The following is a 17440-nucleotide window of genomic DNA, read 5'->3' as shown; positions in this document are numbered from 1 at the left end:
ATAGAATAAAACGAGCTGGAAATAATTTTTGAACGTAGAATGTGCAATATGTCTGTAGACCAACCTCATATCTTGCTTTTTTCAATAAAACTGTATAAAATGTATCAATTAATTTCTGTCAATACAATAACTGCAATGTGCATAACTTGTTTTGCAGTAATATGATATAGAAAACTTCTCTACACAAAACTACATCATAACATCGTTTAAACTTGATTGTTCCCCATTAAATCCAGTTAGAATAAACATCTGTGAACCAACATTGAATATAATCTCATGCTTTTCGTATCAGCGTACAGTCAATGTGAATTTAAACTGCATGTTAACCTTATTTAGAAACAAACACATCAGTAAAGTTCACTTCAGTTGTAAATATACATTTAAGAAATCAAATACATTCTGTACTTCATCCATAAGATCGAACACACCAACCTTTGTAATAATTAAATTAAGTGGAGGCAAATCCATTTTAGTTGAGAGATTGAATTAGTTATATTGAGAGATTGGTTTGCTAGCTTTTACATATGAATTACAGAAAATGTTTGATTTCTTAAATTTTGCCTCAAAATCACAATTTGATTTATGATTAAAAAAAAAAAAAAAAAGCAAAATGGTAAATTAATTCCAAAATTATGTTGTAAAATGTAACCAAGGGTTTTACGGTTTTATTTCAAGAACCGAAAACAAAATGTTTACATTCTTTTTTTATTTTATTTTTTTACAAACAGTAAATATCCAATTATACAGAAACTGTAAAAGGCAAATAAAATGTGCAGTTTAACCACTTAAGGACACCTCAAACGGGTAATACTGGGGGAAATCATGGAGAACTTTCAGGCCTTCATTGTACAGCTCCAGATCTACAAAACAAATCAAAATGGTTTGCATCCCAGTGAATGAAATGACAAAAATAAAACTCAGAATTAATATAATAATGTGTACCAAAAGAGGTTTTGTCCTCTCGATACGGAGTATATGAAACAGCCATAATGGTCCCTTTGTTCGACACCGTCCCAATAACCTCCACAATCCCACTCAGCTCTTCATCCAGCTAAATGGGACAGAAGAAAGGGTGACGTTACCTCCTTAAACACTAGCAATAACACACACACAGACAGAGAGAGAGAGAGAGAGAGAGAGAGAGAGCTGCAGTACAGGTGCTGGTCATATAATTAGAATATCATCAAAAAGTTGATTAATATCACTAATTCCATTCAAAAAGTGACACTTGTATATTATATACATTCATTACACGCAGACTGATATATTTCAAATGTTTATTTCTTTTTAATTTTGATGATTATGACTGACAACTAAGGAAAATCCCAAATTCAGTATCCCCGAAAATTAGAATATTACTTAAGACCAATACAAAGAAAGGATTTTTAGAAATCTTGGCAAACTGAAAAGTATGAACATGAAAAGTATGAGCATGTACAGCACCCAATACTTAGTTGGGGCTTCTTTTGTCTGAATTACTGCAGCAATGCGGTGTGGCATGGAGTCGATCAGTCTGTGGCACTGCTCAGGTGTTATGAGAGCCCAGGTTGCTCTGATAGTGGCCTTCAGCTCTTCTGCATTGTTGGGTCTGGCATATCGCTTCTTCCTCTTCACTATACCCCATAAATTTTCTTTGTGGTTAAGGTCAGGCGAGTTTGCTGGCCAATTAAGAACAGGGATACCATGGTCCTTAAACCAGGTACTGGTAGCTCTAGCACTGTGTGCAGGTGCCAAGTCCTGTTGGAAAATGAAATCTGCATCTCAATAAAGTTGGTCAGAAGCATGAAGTGCTCTAAAACTTCCTGGTATACGGCTGCGTTGACCTTGGACCACAGCAAACACAGTTGACCAACACCAGCAGATGACATGACACCCCAAATCATCACTGACTGTGGAAACGTTACACTGGACCTAAAGCAACATAGATTGTGTGCCTCTCCTCTCTTCCTCCAGACTCTGGGACCCTGATTTCCAAAGGAAATGCAAAATTTACTTTCATCAGAGAACATAACTTTGGACCATTCTGCAGCAGTCCAGTCCTTTTTGAAGCGAGATGCTTCTGACGCTGTCTATTGTTCAAGAGTGGCTTGACACAAGGAATATGACAGCTGAAACACATGTCTTGCATACGTGTGTGCGTAATGGTTCTTGAAGCACTGACTCCAGCTGCAGTCCACTCTTTGTGAATCTCCCCGATATTTTTGAATGGGTTTTGTTTCACAATCCTCTCCAGGGTGCAGTTATCCCTCTTGCTTGTGCACTTTTTTTCCCACCACATCTTTTCCTTCCCTTTGCCTCTCTATTAATGTGCTTGAACACAGATTTCTGTGAACAGCTAGCCTCTTTTGCAATGAACTTTTTGTCTTGCCCTCCTTGTTCAAAGTGTCAATGGTCATCTTTTTGACAACTGTCAAGTCAGCAGTCTTCCCCATTATTGTGTAGCCCACACAACTAGACTGAGAGACCATTTAAACTAAGGCTTTGCAGCTGTTTTGAGTTAATTAGCTGATTAGAGCTTGGCACCAGGTGTCTTCAATATTGAACCTTTTCACAATATTCCAATTTTCTGAGATACTGAATTTGGGATTTTCCTTAGTTGTCAGTTATAATCATCAAAATTAAAAGAAAGAAACATTTGAAATATATCAGTCTGTGTGTAATGAATGAATATAATATACAAGTTTCACTTTTTGAATGGAATTAGTTAAAACTTTTTGATGATATTCTATGACCAGCACCTGTATAACGTTACTGATCGGATCACTCACAGGTTCATTGAGCTCCACTGATGCAGACTTTCCTTCTCCATCTGACAGACTAAGAGTCTTTCCTGATGGATGCACCTGTCAACACACAACCATACTCAAATCACTTACATTCTGCATTATGAATATGCATGATAATATTGAATAATAAGAAAATGATTGGCTTTAATAGGCTCGTCTTGCTGTCATGGGATTCTGAAAACTACTCAAAAACACTCCTATCATATATCAGTAACATTAATTGTTCATTATACAGTTAGAAGGTTCAGTACGCAGTAAATGCATGAACACATGTTGGTTTTTAACACTGAGGTTGTGTTTTAGTACAGTGTAACGTTACCTTTTCTAAGCGTCCAACGAAGCAGACCGCTCGACCGATGTACTGAGCCAGCATCGACGCGTTGATTCGGGGCTTCGGAGACTCGTAAACGCCTGTCATTCTGGATGTTTACGGCTAATCATATAAAAATAAAAATAAAACCCGAAACGACTCACAACAACCAGTCGAGGACAACACCAGAATCGCGGGAAAACTTAGAGCGAGTGACGTATTGCCCGATGACACCGTTTCCGGTGCGTCAGACAAAAATGTTAGAAATATATTAACTATAGTTCCTAGCTGTGGTCGAATCGGTTCTTTTAGACACTTAAAATTGTTGTTGTTATTATTATTATTATTATTATTATTATTATTATTATTATTATTATTATTTGTATTTGTATCGCAAGTCCAATGATCAGTTAACAGTATAATTCTAAGTATATCAAAATACAGTATAACATTGTGTTGAGCAGATATGCAAGGATTAGGAAAAGAGAGCAAACATTAAAAGCAACTTAAAAGCTTTACAGAGACCTAGTGCGTTTTGCTTTCCAATCAAGAAGTAACTAGGTTATAATGTTTCATTTCTGTAAAAATAAAAAAGCTGGGTTTAAGCCAATTTTGTTCACGAATATGGTATTTTCCTATAATTACGTTCTTACTTGATCTATTGTAACCCATTGATAATATGTCACATTATACAACACATTATTTGTGTATATATCTTTTTTTTATTATTATAATCCTGGTTAATTAATAACAAAGTCCTTTTAAGACTATAAGGTATTCTTTATTAATAAGCACTTTAATTGTTTTTCTAATCAAGGTTTTCACATTTGTGTTGGTGTGAAAATATTTATAGAAACATTCATTATTATTATTATTATTATTATTATTATTATTATTATTATTATTATTATTATTATTATTATTATTATTATTATGTAGGATTTTGTAGGTTTTTCTTAAACGAAAATAAATCTTTTCCTGCTTTGGTTTTCACACGGAGCGAAAAAGCAGTTGGACACGGCGTGGGAAGAACTCGTAAACAAGACTTCAGTCGAGTAACGTCAGCTCGGTTATTACCTTATGTCTATGGTTTATTACAAGCGAAATGAAATATTATTCATGTATGATTTAAAGTAAGACAGTATTTATCTCAAAGAGGTTGTTGTTTTTGTTGTTTACAGTATTACAGCAGAGATGTTTATGGCAGCCTTAGCGCGTTACTGTTTAAAAACTAACGCTTGCTCACTCGCTCGTCTCTAGAGCTGTTCAGAAAAAAACAAAACAACATCCCAGTATTCAAGCTACGTTATAAATTTAAATAGTCCACGATCGTGTACTGTTTTCGAATCCATAAAGACTAGATACATCCGAATAGTGACACTCGCCTAATTTCGCCATCTGCTCGTTTGTTGTTGGGTGACTCAGACTTTCATCACAGAGACACAAGATGTTGAAGTTTCTCGGATTCAAGAATGACGGAGCCAGGAAATCTTCTGAGAGAGAAACTGATGGATTTGTCATCATTGGTGAGTAATTTGATCAGTTTTAGAAGTGTCTTTATTAGTGTCCAAATTTTTTATTTATTTTTTTCTTAGTGGACTACCACATCTGATTTAACACAAGAGGGCGCTATAATTCAATCCTCACATTTAGTGTGAAGGCTGTAGTTCATCAGTAGAAGAAAGATTTATCTTACTCTGTACTAAGTATGATTAATTAAGCCATGGTATGTTATATATTGTGCCCTGGAGTGGATATGAATGGCCAAGGGTCAGCGTCAGTTAAATGATCTGACTTTGTCATCTTGACAGATACAGTGTAACCACACACCACCTCCTTTTGTTGTGCTTGTTGCAGCAATTAGGCTTGATGCTTTATGTTTTCTGCTTGTCAGACAGCTCCATGGTAACATATATTTGCACTTCTGGCAGACGGGAAGCATATAATCCTCATTGTGACTATATTAGAGGGAATGTAGGTCATAGGGAAAGCAAGATCCCATGCTTCATAAAGTGCAGGATATGTTGACTGAGGGCTCGAGCCAGATTTGAGAAGCTCATTCAGTGTGCCCATGTAGTTTGAGGAAATACTGCGAACCGTGGAATGGAAAATTACCGCTGAATATTTGAGGATAGATGGATGTTTGGCAAACTCGAATGCTTCTGTAATTTTAGGCTAACCATGCTGTGAGAAAGCTTTGGAAATGACCAGAGGAGGGACCATGAGGCTTTTCATTTAAAAGCGGATGTTTCTTCAAAGCCTGCCGTTCTGGATTGCCACTTAACTCTTGTGACATTCATTTGAACTGCTATCAAAGTACTGCGTTTGCGTATTGTCAGGAAGTCAGAAAGGCTAGGCTTCAATGATAGATTATAGAGTATATATGTTATTGCTAAATTCATGGTTTCATATTGATTTTACAGAGTGCATTTGGATCTGGGACTAAATTCTACAATAAATTATTACTCATTTTTACCTCTCATTCTTTATGCAAAGTTGCAGTGTTATAAAATGATTATTAAATATTATTATTCTATAGATTTTTCAATCTTAATCTTCTAAGTACTTTCTCAGTATTTCAGGTTGTAGTGATTTACTCAGTGATGTTTGAAACCTCTTTTATTCTCGAGTTTAAGTAGTGTGCTAATCAACAGGAACACAAACTGTTCATGATGTAAGATGTAATTAAACCTTGCTTCATGTGTCCCAGTCTTACTACTTTAGGATAGAATATGGTAGAAATGAACTCAACCCAATCAAGTGCTCTGGCTCAACCAGAAATTGACAAAACTGTTTTCTCAGGCTGCAGCAGAATAGATTTGTTGGTCCTGTTTGGAGCATTAAATATGGTTTGGTTATGAAACTTAGCTTATTCTTAAAGTGAGCTGACGGTCTGAAATTTCTAGGAGTCTAGGAGCAGATTTTTTTAAAGCAAGTTCAGTTCTTTTTTCCTGAACGAATGGAATAGCAGTTGACCATTGGTCGTGTGTAGTGTCATTGACCTGTGTATCATCAGGTGCATGTGCCTGGAGATCAAAAGTGTGAGCGGATCGCCCCCAGCACATTAAACCAGGCTCACTTGACCTGGGTTTGTGGACCTGGGTGACAATGCTGCGGTGATTTCTGACTGTATAGGCTTACGTTGCATTATTTATCTGTGCCACAGATCTGCTTCTCTTGCGGAAACCTATTCCTTGCTTTTGACTTTGAAGTGCTTACTGACCATATGTGATTTGTTGAATCACAACAGTTGCTATAAGGTAGGTGGGAGCTTAGTGAAGGCAAGGCAGGGACAGACTGTTGTGTTACATGTTATAACTCGTGTTATTACAACAGTAATTCAACTCTGGTGAATGAATTAAATAATTATGGCTTCTAGATGTAAATTTGTCTATATGTGCTCTCATTTGATTCACTGTGATGGTTATTAAAGCTGAATAAATTGATATAACACATTCCAGAAGAGCATGTGCTTAAAAAACTCAGCCAACAACATGATGTGTCATATTGTCCAGTACAACCAAATTAAAGGGGAGATAAAACACACAGATTCATGCAATCTCATGTTACCTATAGAGTAGTGTTGCTTCTTTCATATCTCCAAAGGCTCTTTAGTTTTATCACACTTATAAAATAAAGATACAGCTTTACAATTTTTACCCAGACGAGCTATAAGTAAGAAAGTCACAAGCACAAAAGTCACTTCACATTCGGGTGTCCAGCCTTTGACTGGTGCTGTATAGACATGGGCAGGTACGAGATTAGGACAGAAAATAGCTTATTACTTCTACATTTTGATGTTTTGATGTAAAAAGTTTGATAACATTTTAAGTGGATCTCAGAGAACAGTATAAAATAATAAGAAAGGCAGTTCATGACCCCTTTAGTCCGTCCCCCGAAGACAAGGACACCCTGAACCGTAGAGTTCAATCACTCGCATTTAGTTTCAATTACCCAAACTTCACTCGCAGCTTTTGGTTTTTGGCTAAAAAAAAAAAACGAAATGAAAGGAAGCTTTATTTTCAGCTCGGGTAAGAAATTTATTTTGGTGCATCACTACTTCCTTCTGGTTTGGAGTGTCTTATAAGAAATTCACACGGACAGAATTTTGCAGCAAATATATATATATTTGTTGGCATTTAAAGATGGTAGTTTTAAATGAGCAAAGTTGTAATAAATGTGAGGAGAGTTTGTGAGCCACCTCATGATGCAGTTGGAAACTAGGGTCCAGGAGGAACAGCTACTAGCAACCAACACCACGACCCGGTGACCTCCAGTGATTACATCGCTTTCAGTGTGAACGCCCCTCGACACAAGTCAGAACATAACCAATGGGCAGCATCTCAGAGGGACTGACTTGTGCAGGTGTTTGATGATAACAGGGAGGAGCCGCGTGTGTGTGTGTGTGTGTGTGTGTGAAGGCCCCAGAGATGAGCCAGACGCTCACTCACCAAGTCATCATTCAGCTCTGTTATTCTCAGGAGCAACAGGAAGAGGCTGGGCTTCATTTTCAAGGAGGAATTACATCATCTGCAGCTTCACACAGGGAAGAGATGTAAACAGGTGCCGTGTAGAGGATCTCTGTATCATTCATCTTTCTGTTAGTGTCTGGTTATGATTCCAAGGTGTTGCAAGTTTCTGTCAAGTAACTTTGTTGATTATAGCTGTAAGTACCCTGATGGACTAATGCTTTGTAATCAGAAAAGTACTCTGTTAAGTGTAGTTAATCCACATTATTTTCTTGGCAGCGAAGGAAAATCAATGATTCTTGCTGAAAATGAAGCTGTTGATGTGAAGGGCCCGTGAATGGCTTTGGGGCTCGCTGTGTGCTGCATAACGTACCTTTCTTCTCTGATTGATTTTAAAATGATTCAATCTTTGTATTTTTTGCTTTTCAGGTGAAACTGTTGACGAGCAGCGACAGAAGATTCAGTCCATTAACCTCGAGCAGCACACAACAAATGTAATAGTACAACCGTCTAAGGTGAGTTTGTTTCTCTTTATCTCATTAATGCTGCAACAACCTAGTGATATTACAATAAAAAACTTTGTATGAATTTGTACAGTATGATTCATACACGTTCGTAAACATGAAGGTTTACTCCTAACGCCATCCATAAACCTTTCAGTGTAGCATAAGCAGACGTACACATTTCTAAGAATTAGCCACCAGTCCACCAAAATGTAATATAGTTATGAGTTGCCATGAATTTGTGTTGTGACTGGATCACGGAGTCAGTAGCCGCATTTCCACTGTCGGGCCAGGACCGGGCCGGGCTAATAGCACTGAGGCCAGAATAAAATAAAAAAGGGCATTTTTAATCAATTGGAAATATGTCGTTCCTTGGAAAAAAAATCTTAGTAAAGACTGAATAGTTTTGTTATGTTATGCATTCCATCTGGTGCAAGACATTTGTTAAGTTGGAAAAAAGAGCCCCAGTTGTAGCAACTTTCATTTTATTATTGATATTGTACGCCAGAAAGTGGTGATTATGTTCTTTTGAACACATGGGATGGAAATGTGAAAGAAAATGTGCAAATTTGTGCTTTATTCACATATGTTTTTAATAATTTCATACATTTTGCACATTAGTTAAATTGAAAACTTTGCATGGCAGCATAGCTAATGGTGTACATGTTTGTTGAGAAAAAATGTGCTGTACTTTTCTATCTGATTAAACTTAAATATGGAAGCCCGTTTCCGCCACTGAACAAAAAAGGTAATTGCATTTTTTTTTTATATTGCAATTCGAAATTGCGTAATACATATTCGCAATCGCGAGTTTAGAAAGTCATAATTGTGAGATATAACCTCTCAATTCTGAGAAATTAAGTCATAACTGGGAGATATAAACTCACAATATTGATTTGCGAGTCACTTTCAGAATTGTGAGAAAAAAGTCAGAATTGCGATATATAAACTCACAATTGTGTGTTATAAAGTCAGAATTGCGAGAAGTCATAACCTTTTTAACTTTTTTTATTTAGTGGCGGAAATGAGCTTCCAGAAACGTATTATTTCTTTGCTTTGAGCTGTGTATCGAGTTCCGTTTTCAATCTGATCCTGAAGAGAGTAATTAAATCTTGAGCATCGCTCATAGAGTAATCAGTGTTAGTGGGATTTCCATATGCCGTGTGCTGGACGAGAGAGAAAGAGCCCCTTGAGTTAGGCCAGCCGAGCGGGTGTGTGACAGGTGCCTGGTGGCAGGACTGAACTGAGCCAACATGTGCAGCTGCCATTCAGCAATCTGTTCCACAGCACCGCCTGGAGACATGTGGCCAGTCAATGACTCTCAGTCTGGAGTAAAACCCATACTTTACCCTGCAGTTATTGGAGTAGACTTGTGACAGTTTGATGCAAATTTCCAGTGAATAAGTGATGCGTGTTCCAGTGTTAAAGTCCCAATTATGAAACCAAGCGAAACAATAATCCCTTCAGAGACCTGTCGTTCACATGAAACCATTGCAGCAATCAGCAAACAACATCGATCTGACAATCCAAAATCAGGTCCCACCCTACATTTTTTTTTTCTTGTTCGAGAAGCTGTGTCACTCACGATAAGGAACAAATGGTGATTTGAATTTCCATTTCAGGCTGACTTTTAGGGGAACGAAACTGACACCACATGCAAAACATGGCCAAACGTCGACAGGAACAAAATGACACTTCACAGGATAGCTGTTGAAACGCCTCAAAAGCACATCCCCACAAATGACCAGCGAGTTGAATCAGCAGCTCTGGGACTCTTTTGAGCCACACCAGAGTGAAATTCATCACAGCTGCCAATTTAGATGCTTGGATGCATAGTCCAATCCAAGAATTATATTTCGAAATTTGAATTAATTAAATTTTAGTCTGTTTCTCATCATAGGGGTTCAAAGCACTTGGAATATAGTGCTCCACTCATATGGACTGCATTTGTTGTGCTCTTTAGCCTCGGGGCTTGACAGTTTTCAATCACATCCACTTTCATTGTATGGAAGTTTAGAGTTCCACCTTATTCAGTTCAGTTAGTTATTTGGGTTTTGCTTCTCATGTTACAGTAAAGAACTGGCATTAATGGATTATTACTCTTTGTCTGTCATGTGTTTGGCATTGATGTAAGACAAACAGGAAAGGTAAGAGTGTGAAAGCACCTCCACAACTCTGACAACCAGCTCCAGACACACCAGCTAAAGTCTCAAAGCTTTGCTCGTTTCATCACAGAAAAGCTAACATCTTTTTGTGCATTTAGTGTCATATTTGACCTTAATTAGTAATGCACAGAAATGACAATGTCTCGCACAAACTACTGTATGTTTTACTATCTACACAGGCTTTCAAAAGTTTGGGGTTGGTCACATTTATTTAAGATTTATATTACGTTTTTTCTCTTTTAAAAAAAAAGAAATATCTTTTCCCCAAAGCTAGAAAATAAGCTGTAAAAACAGTAATGTTATGAAATATAATTACAATATCAAATAAGTGTTTTCTATTTTAATGTATTTTAATTTGTTGTCTATTCCTATGATATAAAGCTGAATTTTCATCTTCATTACTCCAGTCTTCAGTGTCACATGACTAATAAGATTATTTGCTGCTCAAGAAAATCATTTCTAATTTATCATCAATGAAAATAAAGATTTTTTTGATGATTGGACAGTTTAAAAGAACAGCATTACATGTTTTGTAAGATTATAAACCTTTCATCAATTTAAAGTCTAAGTTTAATTTAAGGCTTACTGCCCCCTGAACTTTTGAACAGTAGTGTAGTTGATTTGCTCCAATGTACAAACCGTTTTAAACTAGTTATAATCTACGTACTGTACTCAATGCACGTGTGCCCCAGTACTCGTGTTAAAGTGTGTTCAGCTCTAGTTGTGGTACAGCATGTGACTTCCTTCATCGAGATGTTTCAGGCCTGTAATGACTCCTCATCCACCTCAGACAAGACCAGATTTCTCATCTCTGCAGCCTTTGCTCTTTATTTGGGGTACTGATAAGACCTAGATTTTATAGATCATAGAAATGAATTGACTATTGACTATTTATGTAGTCATAACAGAAGAAACTAATAAAGAAACTAATATCTGACATATATCACCCAGCCTTGATTAAAATGAGTTTAATCTTAATTAATGAGGATTTAAAGAGCTTGCTCACAGTGGCAGTTTGGTAAATGGTAGATAGTTGAGTTGACTGATAATAACAGTGCTGCTCCTCGACAGATGTGGTGTCTCAGTTTTCACTGAGGATTTTCTTTCTTTTTGTTCAGCCATCCGGTGCTGGGAGCAGAGGATTTACAGAGACGACTCGGCCTTCCTCCCAACCCACGTCTGCCAAGATGTCCTCAGAAACACACGCTGTAGACGCCACCCCGGCCCTCCCTGAGCTTCTAGGAGACATACCTTTCACTTTAGCCCCACACATCCTGGCCATGCAGGCGGGACTGCCCTTTGTCACAGATATCACCTTGCCTCACAACATAAATGACAAACTAACCAACTTTCGTTATGACTTCACCTTGGAGAACTCAGTGCTTTGTGAGCCGTGACTCTTTGGCCATCGGTTATATCACAAAACCCGTGGTGAACTATGAGCCTTTCCTCTTTAACCGTTTGCCTCTTAAATAAACCAAGATCTAGTTTAGCTGACAGAAATCAGTCGTCTGTCCTTTTAGTTTAAATAAGTTAGCATCAACATGGTTTACAATCTCTCGGCGTTTTGCACTCGATTGTGAGATGAGCATTACTGTCTTGTTTTAACACATGTAGAAAGTAGTTCAAATTTTTACGGGTGTACAATCTCTCGGGTGTAAAAGACACTGTAGCATAAGATGATGTGCTGAACTGAAATAGGGTTGTTTTGAAACTGCTAGGTTTCTTAGTAGTTTCATTGTGCTGGTTGATGTTTCAGACGTCACGGTCTGTGTTGGCCTTCTTTAGTTTTTTTCGTACTTCTGCAAAGACGCACTGTAATTTATAGAATCGGTTTGAAGGTCATTGACTCAAAACAGCCAGGGAAATGTATTATATATTAATATATCTCTCAGTGATCTTTAAATGCATGTAAAATAAATAACTCAGTAATAGAATTATTTTATTCAAATACAAATTATGTTTAAAAAACACTCCCTGTCTGCTATTGGTCAGTCAAACAGATTGTCCCGCCCTAAACAGTTGCTATTGGTTGAGTCAGATGTCTGGTTGGGATGTGCAAACAGAACAATGTCCTGATACTGGTGTAGTGTTTTGCTCTTTTCAAGGGAATCAGGATAGAATGTATCTTACTTGTACTTGTTTGTATAAAATGCTGGGATATGAAGTGTTTTACTCTCACAAAAATTACACACATCACTTTAAGTTTCTTATGAATGGAGTGCACTTAAAATCACGAGACAGACATCGGAGGGCTTTTTATAAATAGGCAAATATCATATCTCTCTGTTCCTAAAAGTGTGCTTTTTCCTTGTTTGTGTAAATATAAATACCTCGACTGTTGTTTGGTTTTAATGCATGACGGTTTTAAGTTCTGCCTAAACATGACACACCCCATTTTGTGAGGCAGATATGTATTCCGAACTAAGTTTCATTGCACAAATGTGCACATGGGTTTTAGTAGGATTTACTGTTCTGTTTGAATATGCCACACAGTTGTTGAACAGTTTTTTCTTGTTTTTCTTTGATCTGAATTTCAGTTAATGAATGGGTTTCATCATTGTGTGTGCTGCTATTTACACAATGCACTCAGGAGTTCAGCTGGCTCAAGTGTTTACTTAATAGCGGCTGATACTACTTCATATCTCACTTTTAGACTCATTAGTCCGTTTTGATTTGTCTTTGCAACATGGTTATTTTATTTAAGCTTCCTCCGAATGTATCTTACTTAACTATCCTTTTCAAACATGTACTGAAGTAATCAAAGTTGTGTTTGCGCTATAAAAATGTCTGTAAAATAATTGACTCACCTTAACTCCTTTGTTGGATTCCTGGATATCTCGAACAAAATTCATCATTGTTTCTGATCCCACATGATTCTGAGCATGTAATATGATGTTGTTTCATTAAAATCTTATTTGACAACATTGCTTTGTTGCAATTTTCTGTTTTGCATATTCATATCTTGAAAATATTATTCAGCCCATCTAAGGATTTATCACAGATTTACTACAGGGTAAATAAAAAACAAAAATGTTACCCTGGACCACAAAACCAGAAATAAGTTGCACGGTTGTATTTGTAGCAATAGCCAATAATACATTGTAAGGGTCAAAATTATACATTTTACATTTATGTCAAAAATAATTATGATATTAAATAAAGATCATGTTCCGTGAAGATATTTTTTACATCTTCTATGGTAAATATAACAAACCGTAATTTTTGATTAGTAGTATGCATTGCTAAGTGATTCATTTGGACAACTTTAAAAGCGAATTTGTCGATATTAAAAAATGTTTGCACTCAGATTCCAGATTTTCAAAGTCAGCCAAATATTATCCTGTCCTAACAAACCTTACATCAATGGAAAGCTTATTTATATAAATCTCAATATCAAAAAATGGACCCTTATAACTGGTTTTGTGGTCCAGGGCCACAAATGTAAAGGTTTACCAAATTGTCAAATCTAAATTTAAAACGTGTGACAACTTGCCCCAGCCTGACATTTCTATCCTGATAGCTCACGTTAATATTGTAAGTTGACCCTAAATGTGTCAGTGTGGTTCACTTGTTTGCCTAGTAGCTGTATGAAAAAAAAAATTCTACGTGGTTGAAACCAACATATAAAAACCACTTACAGAGAAACACACATTTATATTATATTGCATTACAGTTTGAGATTCAACACTTGTGACAACTAGCCCCGGCTTCTCACGCATTGCTAACTTTTGCATTGCTTACAGTTAAGTCCGTTACACTGACCATCTGTGTTATTATCTAGTACTAATGTTTGCACTTTCAGATCAGTCACTGAGTTTACAATCCAAACCAATAGCAAGGCAGAATCCCGAACGTTCTAAACAACAATAAATCTATTGGCTCTCTCTAAGTCCATCATTTTCGCCAGACCAATCATATTTTAGTTCGTTCACGCGATGCTCCAATCAGAGGCCGTAAGAGCGCCGGAGGCTCCCGCCCACGCATCTCAGTGACTGCGCCGCTGGAGTGCCTGTCATTTGGAGTAACACCAGGCGAAAGAGGGGTGCTGAGACACACGACAGTCGGGATAAGCGTCAACTTTTTTTTAGGTTTCCAGACTCGGATGAACTCCTGACACATTTTAAAGACTGGTCAGCGTCAACCAAACACCTGCCACAAACCGTCGTTCAAGGAAACTAACATACGTTGCTACAAACTCAGCGCTCTAACCGACAAACCGAAGTTGCGCGCTAAACCAGCACTGTAACTGTTAAAGAAGTTTAATCAATGACTTAACTTAATGAATGCCTGGGGAGGAATTTATTCGAGTATTTTGCAGTGAAACTAACACATAGTAAGGTCCAGTCATGTCAGCATCACCTGTGCACTCAGCTCGAGTCAGGCGCAGCAATGACGAGTCCCCCATCAACGCCTCCTCTTCAGCATCATCATCATCATCCTCCGGCAACACGAGCCGGTTGCAGCCCATTCGCGCCACGGTGCCCTACCAGCTCCTGCGTGGAAATCAGCAGCACAGCCCGACCCACCCTCCCTCCTCCTCCTCCTCCTCCTCCTCGGTCGCAAGCAACACCGATCCCACAGCATCACCACCAGCCCAGCAGCGCAGCTCCAGTCCCGGCAGCGCGGCAGGAAGCGGCCCGCTGGACGCTCGTCTGATCCCGCGGCAGAGGCGCTCTCCCCCGGAGCACAGGAGCTCACCGGAGCGCTGCCCTCCTTCACCTGTCCTCAGAGGTAAACAACAGGCCTGCTTCTTCATCTGCTACCATTCATTTAACTCAAGAATCTTCACATACGCTGCTGCTGCTGGAGTCGTTTAATCGGGTCGAGCCGTTTATCATGAAAACAACATCCATTCTTCATTTATAACAGTTATTATAACAGAAACGCGAGGTTTATATGCATCTTAGATTTATATACAGTGAGTACATAATATATAAAATGCTTTAGACCCGATTAGCTATATCATAGCCGAACGCGTTAATATAGAATGTAAATAATAATGGTGTTTGTGCATTATGATCGTGGCTGTGACTTAAAACGTAGCGAGCACCCTAGACAAACAACGTATATCCTACTGGAACGCGTCCTGCGCGATGACGTCTATGTAGTGTGCTCGCTTGGATTTGGGACACAGCCCGCGCTGGTTCTGCTCCTGCTAAAGCTAGCGGTGGTGGAGATACGTAAACACCCGCATAACTCCTAATATTGGCGTTATTTCTGTGTTTCCGGTCCTATATGAGATGGTATATGTGTTTCTCAGGGTTGTAGTTAATTAGAATTACGTGTGCAATTGGAGGCTGAGTGACGAGGCCCCCTGTGTGGCCTACACACACACACACACACACACACAACCTAAACCCCGCTGTTCTGCTTCATAACACACTATTATGAAACATGACACACTATTATGAAACATAAGTGGTGCAAATTGAGCACCTAAAGCCTTATTTAACCATTTCTATGGCTTTCACTTTATGTGCTGACTGTGTATTAAGGATAAATTAATGAGAATGACATCTAAGAATCTATTCATTTATTCCCAAGAATTCATTAACATATTGATATTCAGGCAAAAAAAAAAAATAAATAACATATTTAATGCATTACTACTTGGTGATTAGGTATTAGACACTGTTGTCATTAAAAAGAAATTGGTTTATGGGGATTTAACAACAATAATAATTAGGCACCAGAAATCTATTTTGACCACTAATCTACTAAGAGATCATAGACACACAAACACACACACACACACACACATACAGATGCTTCTCAATTAATTAGAATGTCGTTATTTCAGTAATTCATCTCAAATTGTGAAACTCATGTATTAAATAAATTCAATGGACACAGACTGAAGTAGTATAAGTCTTTGGTTCTTTTAAGTGTGATGATTTTGCTCACATTTAACAAAAACCCACCAATTCACGATCTCAACAAATTAGAATACTTCATAATACCAATAAAATTAAAAAATTAAAAAAATATTTTTAGTGAATTGATGGCCTTCTGAATTGTATGTTTATTTACTGTACTTGTACTCAATACTTGGTAGGGGCTCCTTTCGCTTTAATTACTGCCTCAATTCAGCGTGGTATGGAGGTGATCAGTTTTGGCACTGCTGAGGTGGTATGGAAGCCCAGGTTTCTTTGACAGTGGCCTTCAGCTCATCTGCATTGTTTGGTCTCTTGTTTCTCATTTTCCTCTTGACAGTACCCCATAGATTCTCTCTGGGGTTTGGGTCTGGTGAGTTTGCTGGACAGTCAAGCACACCAACACCATGGTCATTTAACCAACTTTTGGTGCTTTTGGCAGTGTGGGCAGGAACCAAATCCTGCTGGAAAATGAAATGAGCATCTTCAAAAAGCTGGTCAGCAAAAGGAAGCATGAAGTGCTCCAAAATTTCTTGGTAGATGGATGCAGTGACTTTGGTTTTCAAAAAACACAACACCAGCAGATGACATTGCACCCCAAATCATCAGACTGTGGAAACTTAACACTGGACTTCAAGCAACTCAAGCTTCTCCAGCCTTCCTCAGGACTCTAGGACCTTGGTTTCCAAATGAAATATAAAACTTGCTCTCATCTGAGAAGAGGACTTTGGACCACTGGGCAACAGTCCAGTTCTTCTTCTCCTTAGCCCAGGTAAGACACCTCTGACGGTGTCTGTGGTTCCTTGACATGTCTGTGTGTGGTGGCTCTTGATGCCTTGACCCCAGCCTCAGTCCATTCCTTGTGAAGTTCACTCAAATTCTTGAATTGATATTGCTTGACAATCCTCATAAGGCTAGGGTTCTCTCAGTTAGTTGTGCATCTTTTTCTTCCACACTTTTTCCTTCCGCTCAACTTTCTGAAAACATGCTTGGATACAGCACTCTGTCAACAGCTAGCTTCTTTGGCAATGAATGTTTGTGGCTTACACTCCTTGTGAAGGGTGTCAATGATTGTCTTCTGGACAACTGTCAGGTCAGCACTCTTCCCCATGATTGTGTAGCCTAGTCAACCAAACTGAGAGACCATTTTGAATGCTCAGGAAAACTTTTCAGGTGTTTTGAGTTGATTAGCTTGCCAATAAGATTTTTCCAACATAATTATTTTAGCTCACATTTAACAAAACCCCACAAATTCATTCTCAACAAATTAGAATATGGTGACATGCCAATAATTTGTTGAGAGTGAATTGGTGGGTTTTTGTTAAATGTGA

The 17440-nt window shown here is 38.1% G+C and overlaps 3 protein-coding genes across 5 annotated transcripts in view; 2 read left to right on the top strand and 1 right to left on the bottom strand.

The window, feature by feature from the left end:
* Positions 1-689: 689 nt before the first annotated feature.
* rpa3 (replication protein A3) lies at positions 690-3344 on the bottom strand. Its single transcript, XM_052583442.1, has 4 exons — positions 3106-3344; positions 2769-2843; positions 943-1051; positions 690-860 (listed from the first exon to the last, which is right to left on the bottom strand). Exons 1-4 carry the CDS (start codon positions 3202-3204, stop codon positions 778-780), a joined length of 366 nt encoding a protein of 121 aa, XP_052439402.1. The 5' UTR covers positions 3205-3344; the 3' UTR covers positions 690-777.
* Positions 3345-4125: 781 nt separating this feature from the next.
* On the top strand, positions 4126-13160 carry LOC127979402 (UBAP1-MVB12-associated (UMA)-domain containing protein 1). Of its 3 annotated transcripts, none has more exons than XM_052584815.1 (4): positions 4126-4165; positions 4522-4622; positions 7995-8080; positions 11352-13160. In XM_052584815.1, exons 2-4 carry the CDS (start codon positions 4544-4546, stop codon positions 11628-11630), a joined length of 444 nt encoding a protein of 147 aa, XP_052440775.1. In that variant the 5' UTR covers positions 4126-4165; positions 4522-4543; the 3' UTR covers positions 11631-13160. The 3 variants fall into 3 exon arrangements, with proteins under 3 accessions (XP_052440775.1, XP_052440777.1, XP_052440778.1); XM_052584817.1 differs by having other exon boundaries at positions 4131-4151; XM_052584818.1 differs by lacking the exons at positions 4126-4165; positions 4522-4622 and adding an exon at positions 5592-7762.
* A 1076-nt stretch (positions 13161-14236) lies between these two features.
* The window catches only part of LOC127978945 (glucocorticoid-induced transcript 1 protein), a 36198-nt gene continuing 32994 nt past the window's right edge, over positions 14237-17440 (top strand). The window contains exon 1 of the mRNA XM_052583968.1: positions 14237-14967. Coding sequence (XP_052439928.1) covers positions 14583-14967 — 385 coding nt within the window. The 5' untranslated portion in view covers positions 14237-14582. The remainder of the gene's footprint in view (positions 14968-17440) is intronic.

Source organism: Carassius gibelio, chromosome B19, assembly GCF_023724105.1.
Source record: "Carassius gibelio isolate Cgi1373 ecotype wild population from Czech Republic chromosome B19, carGib1.2-hapl.c, whole genome shotgun sequence".
In the NCBI taxonomy this organism is placed as follows: Eukaryota; Metazoa; Chordata; class Actinopteri; order Cypriniformes; family Cyprinidae; genus Carassius; species Carassius gibelio.
Note: the sequence above shows the minus strand (reverse complement) of the source record. Positions and strands in the feature narration are given on the sequence as shown.

Bases quoted from the DNA above. Each gene is read 5' to 3' on its own strand.
- rpa3 (XM_052583442.1), bottom strand. From the start codon at position 3,204: ATGACAGGCGTTTACGAGTCTCCGAAGCCCCGAATCAACGCGTCGATG. The intron at 2,844-3,105 runs GTAACGTTACAC...GTGTGTTGACAG, and splicing joins TCGTTGGACGCTTAGAAAAG to GTGCATCCATCAGGAAAGAC. The intron at 1,052-2,768 runs GTGAGTGATCCG...TGTCCCATTTAG, and splicing joins CAGTGGAGCTCAATGAACCT to CTGGATGAAGAGCTGAGTGG.
- LOC127979402 (XM_052584815.1), top strand. From the start codon at position 4,544: ATGTTGAAGTTTCTCGGATTCAAGAATGACGGAGCCAGGAAATCTTCT. The intron at 4,623-7,994 runs GTGAGTAATTTG...TTTGCTTTTCAG, and splicing joins TGATGGATTTGTCATCATTG to GTGAAACTGTTGACGAGCAG. The intron at 8,081-11,351 runs GTGAGTTTGTTT...CTTTTTGTTCAG, and splicing joins TAATAGTACAACCGTCTAAG to CCATCCGGTGCTGGGAGCAG.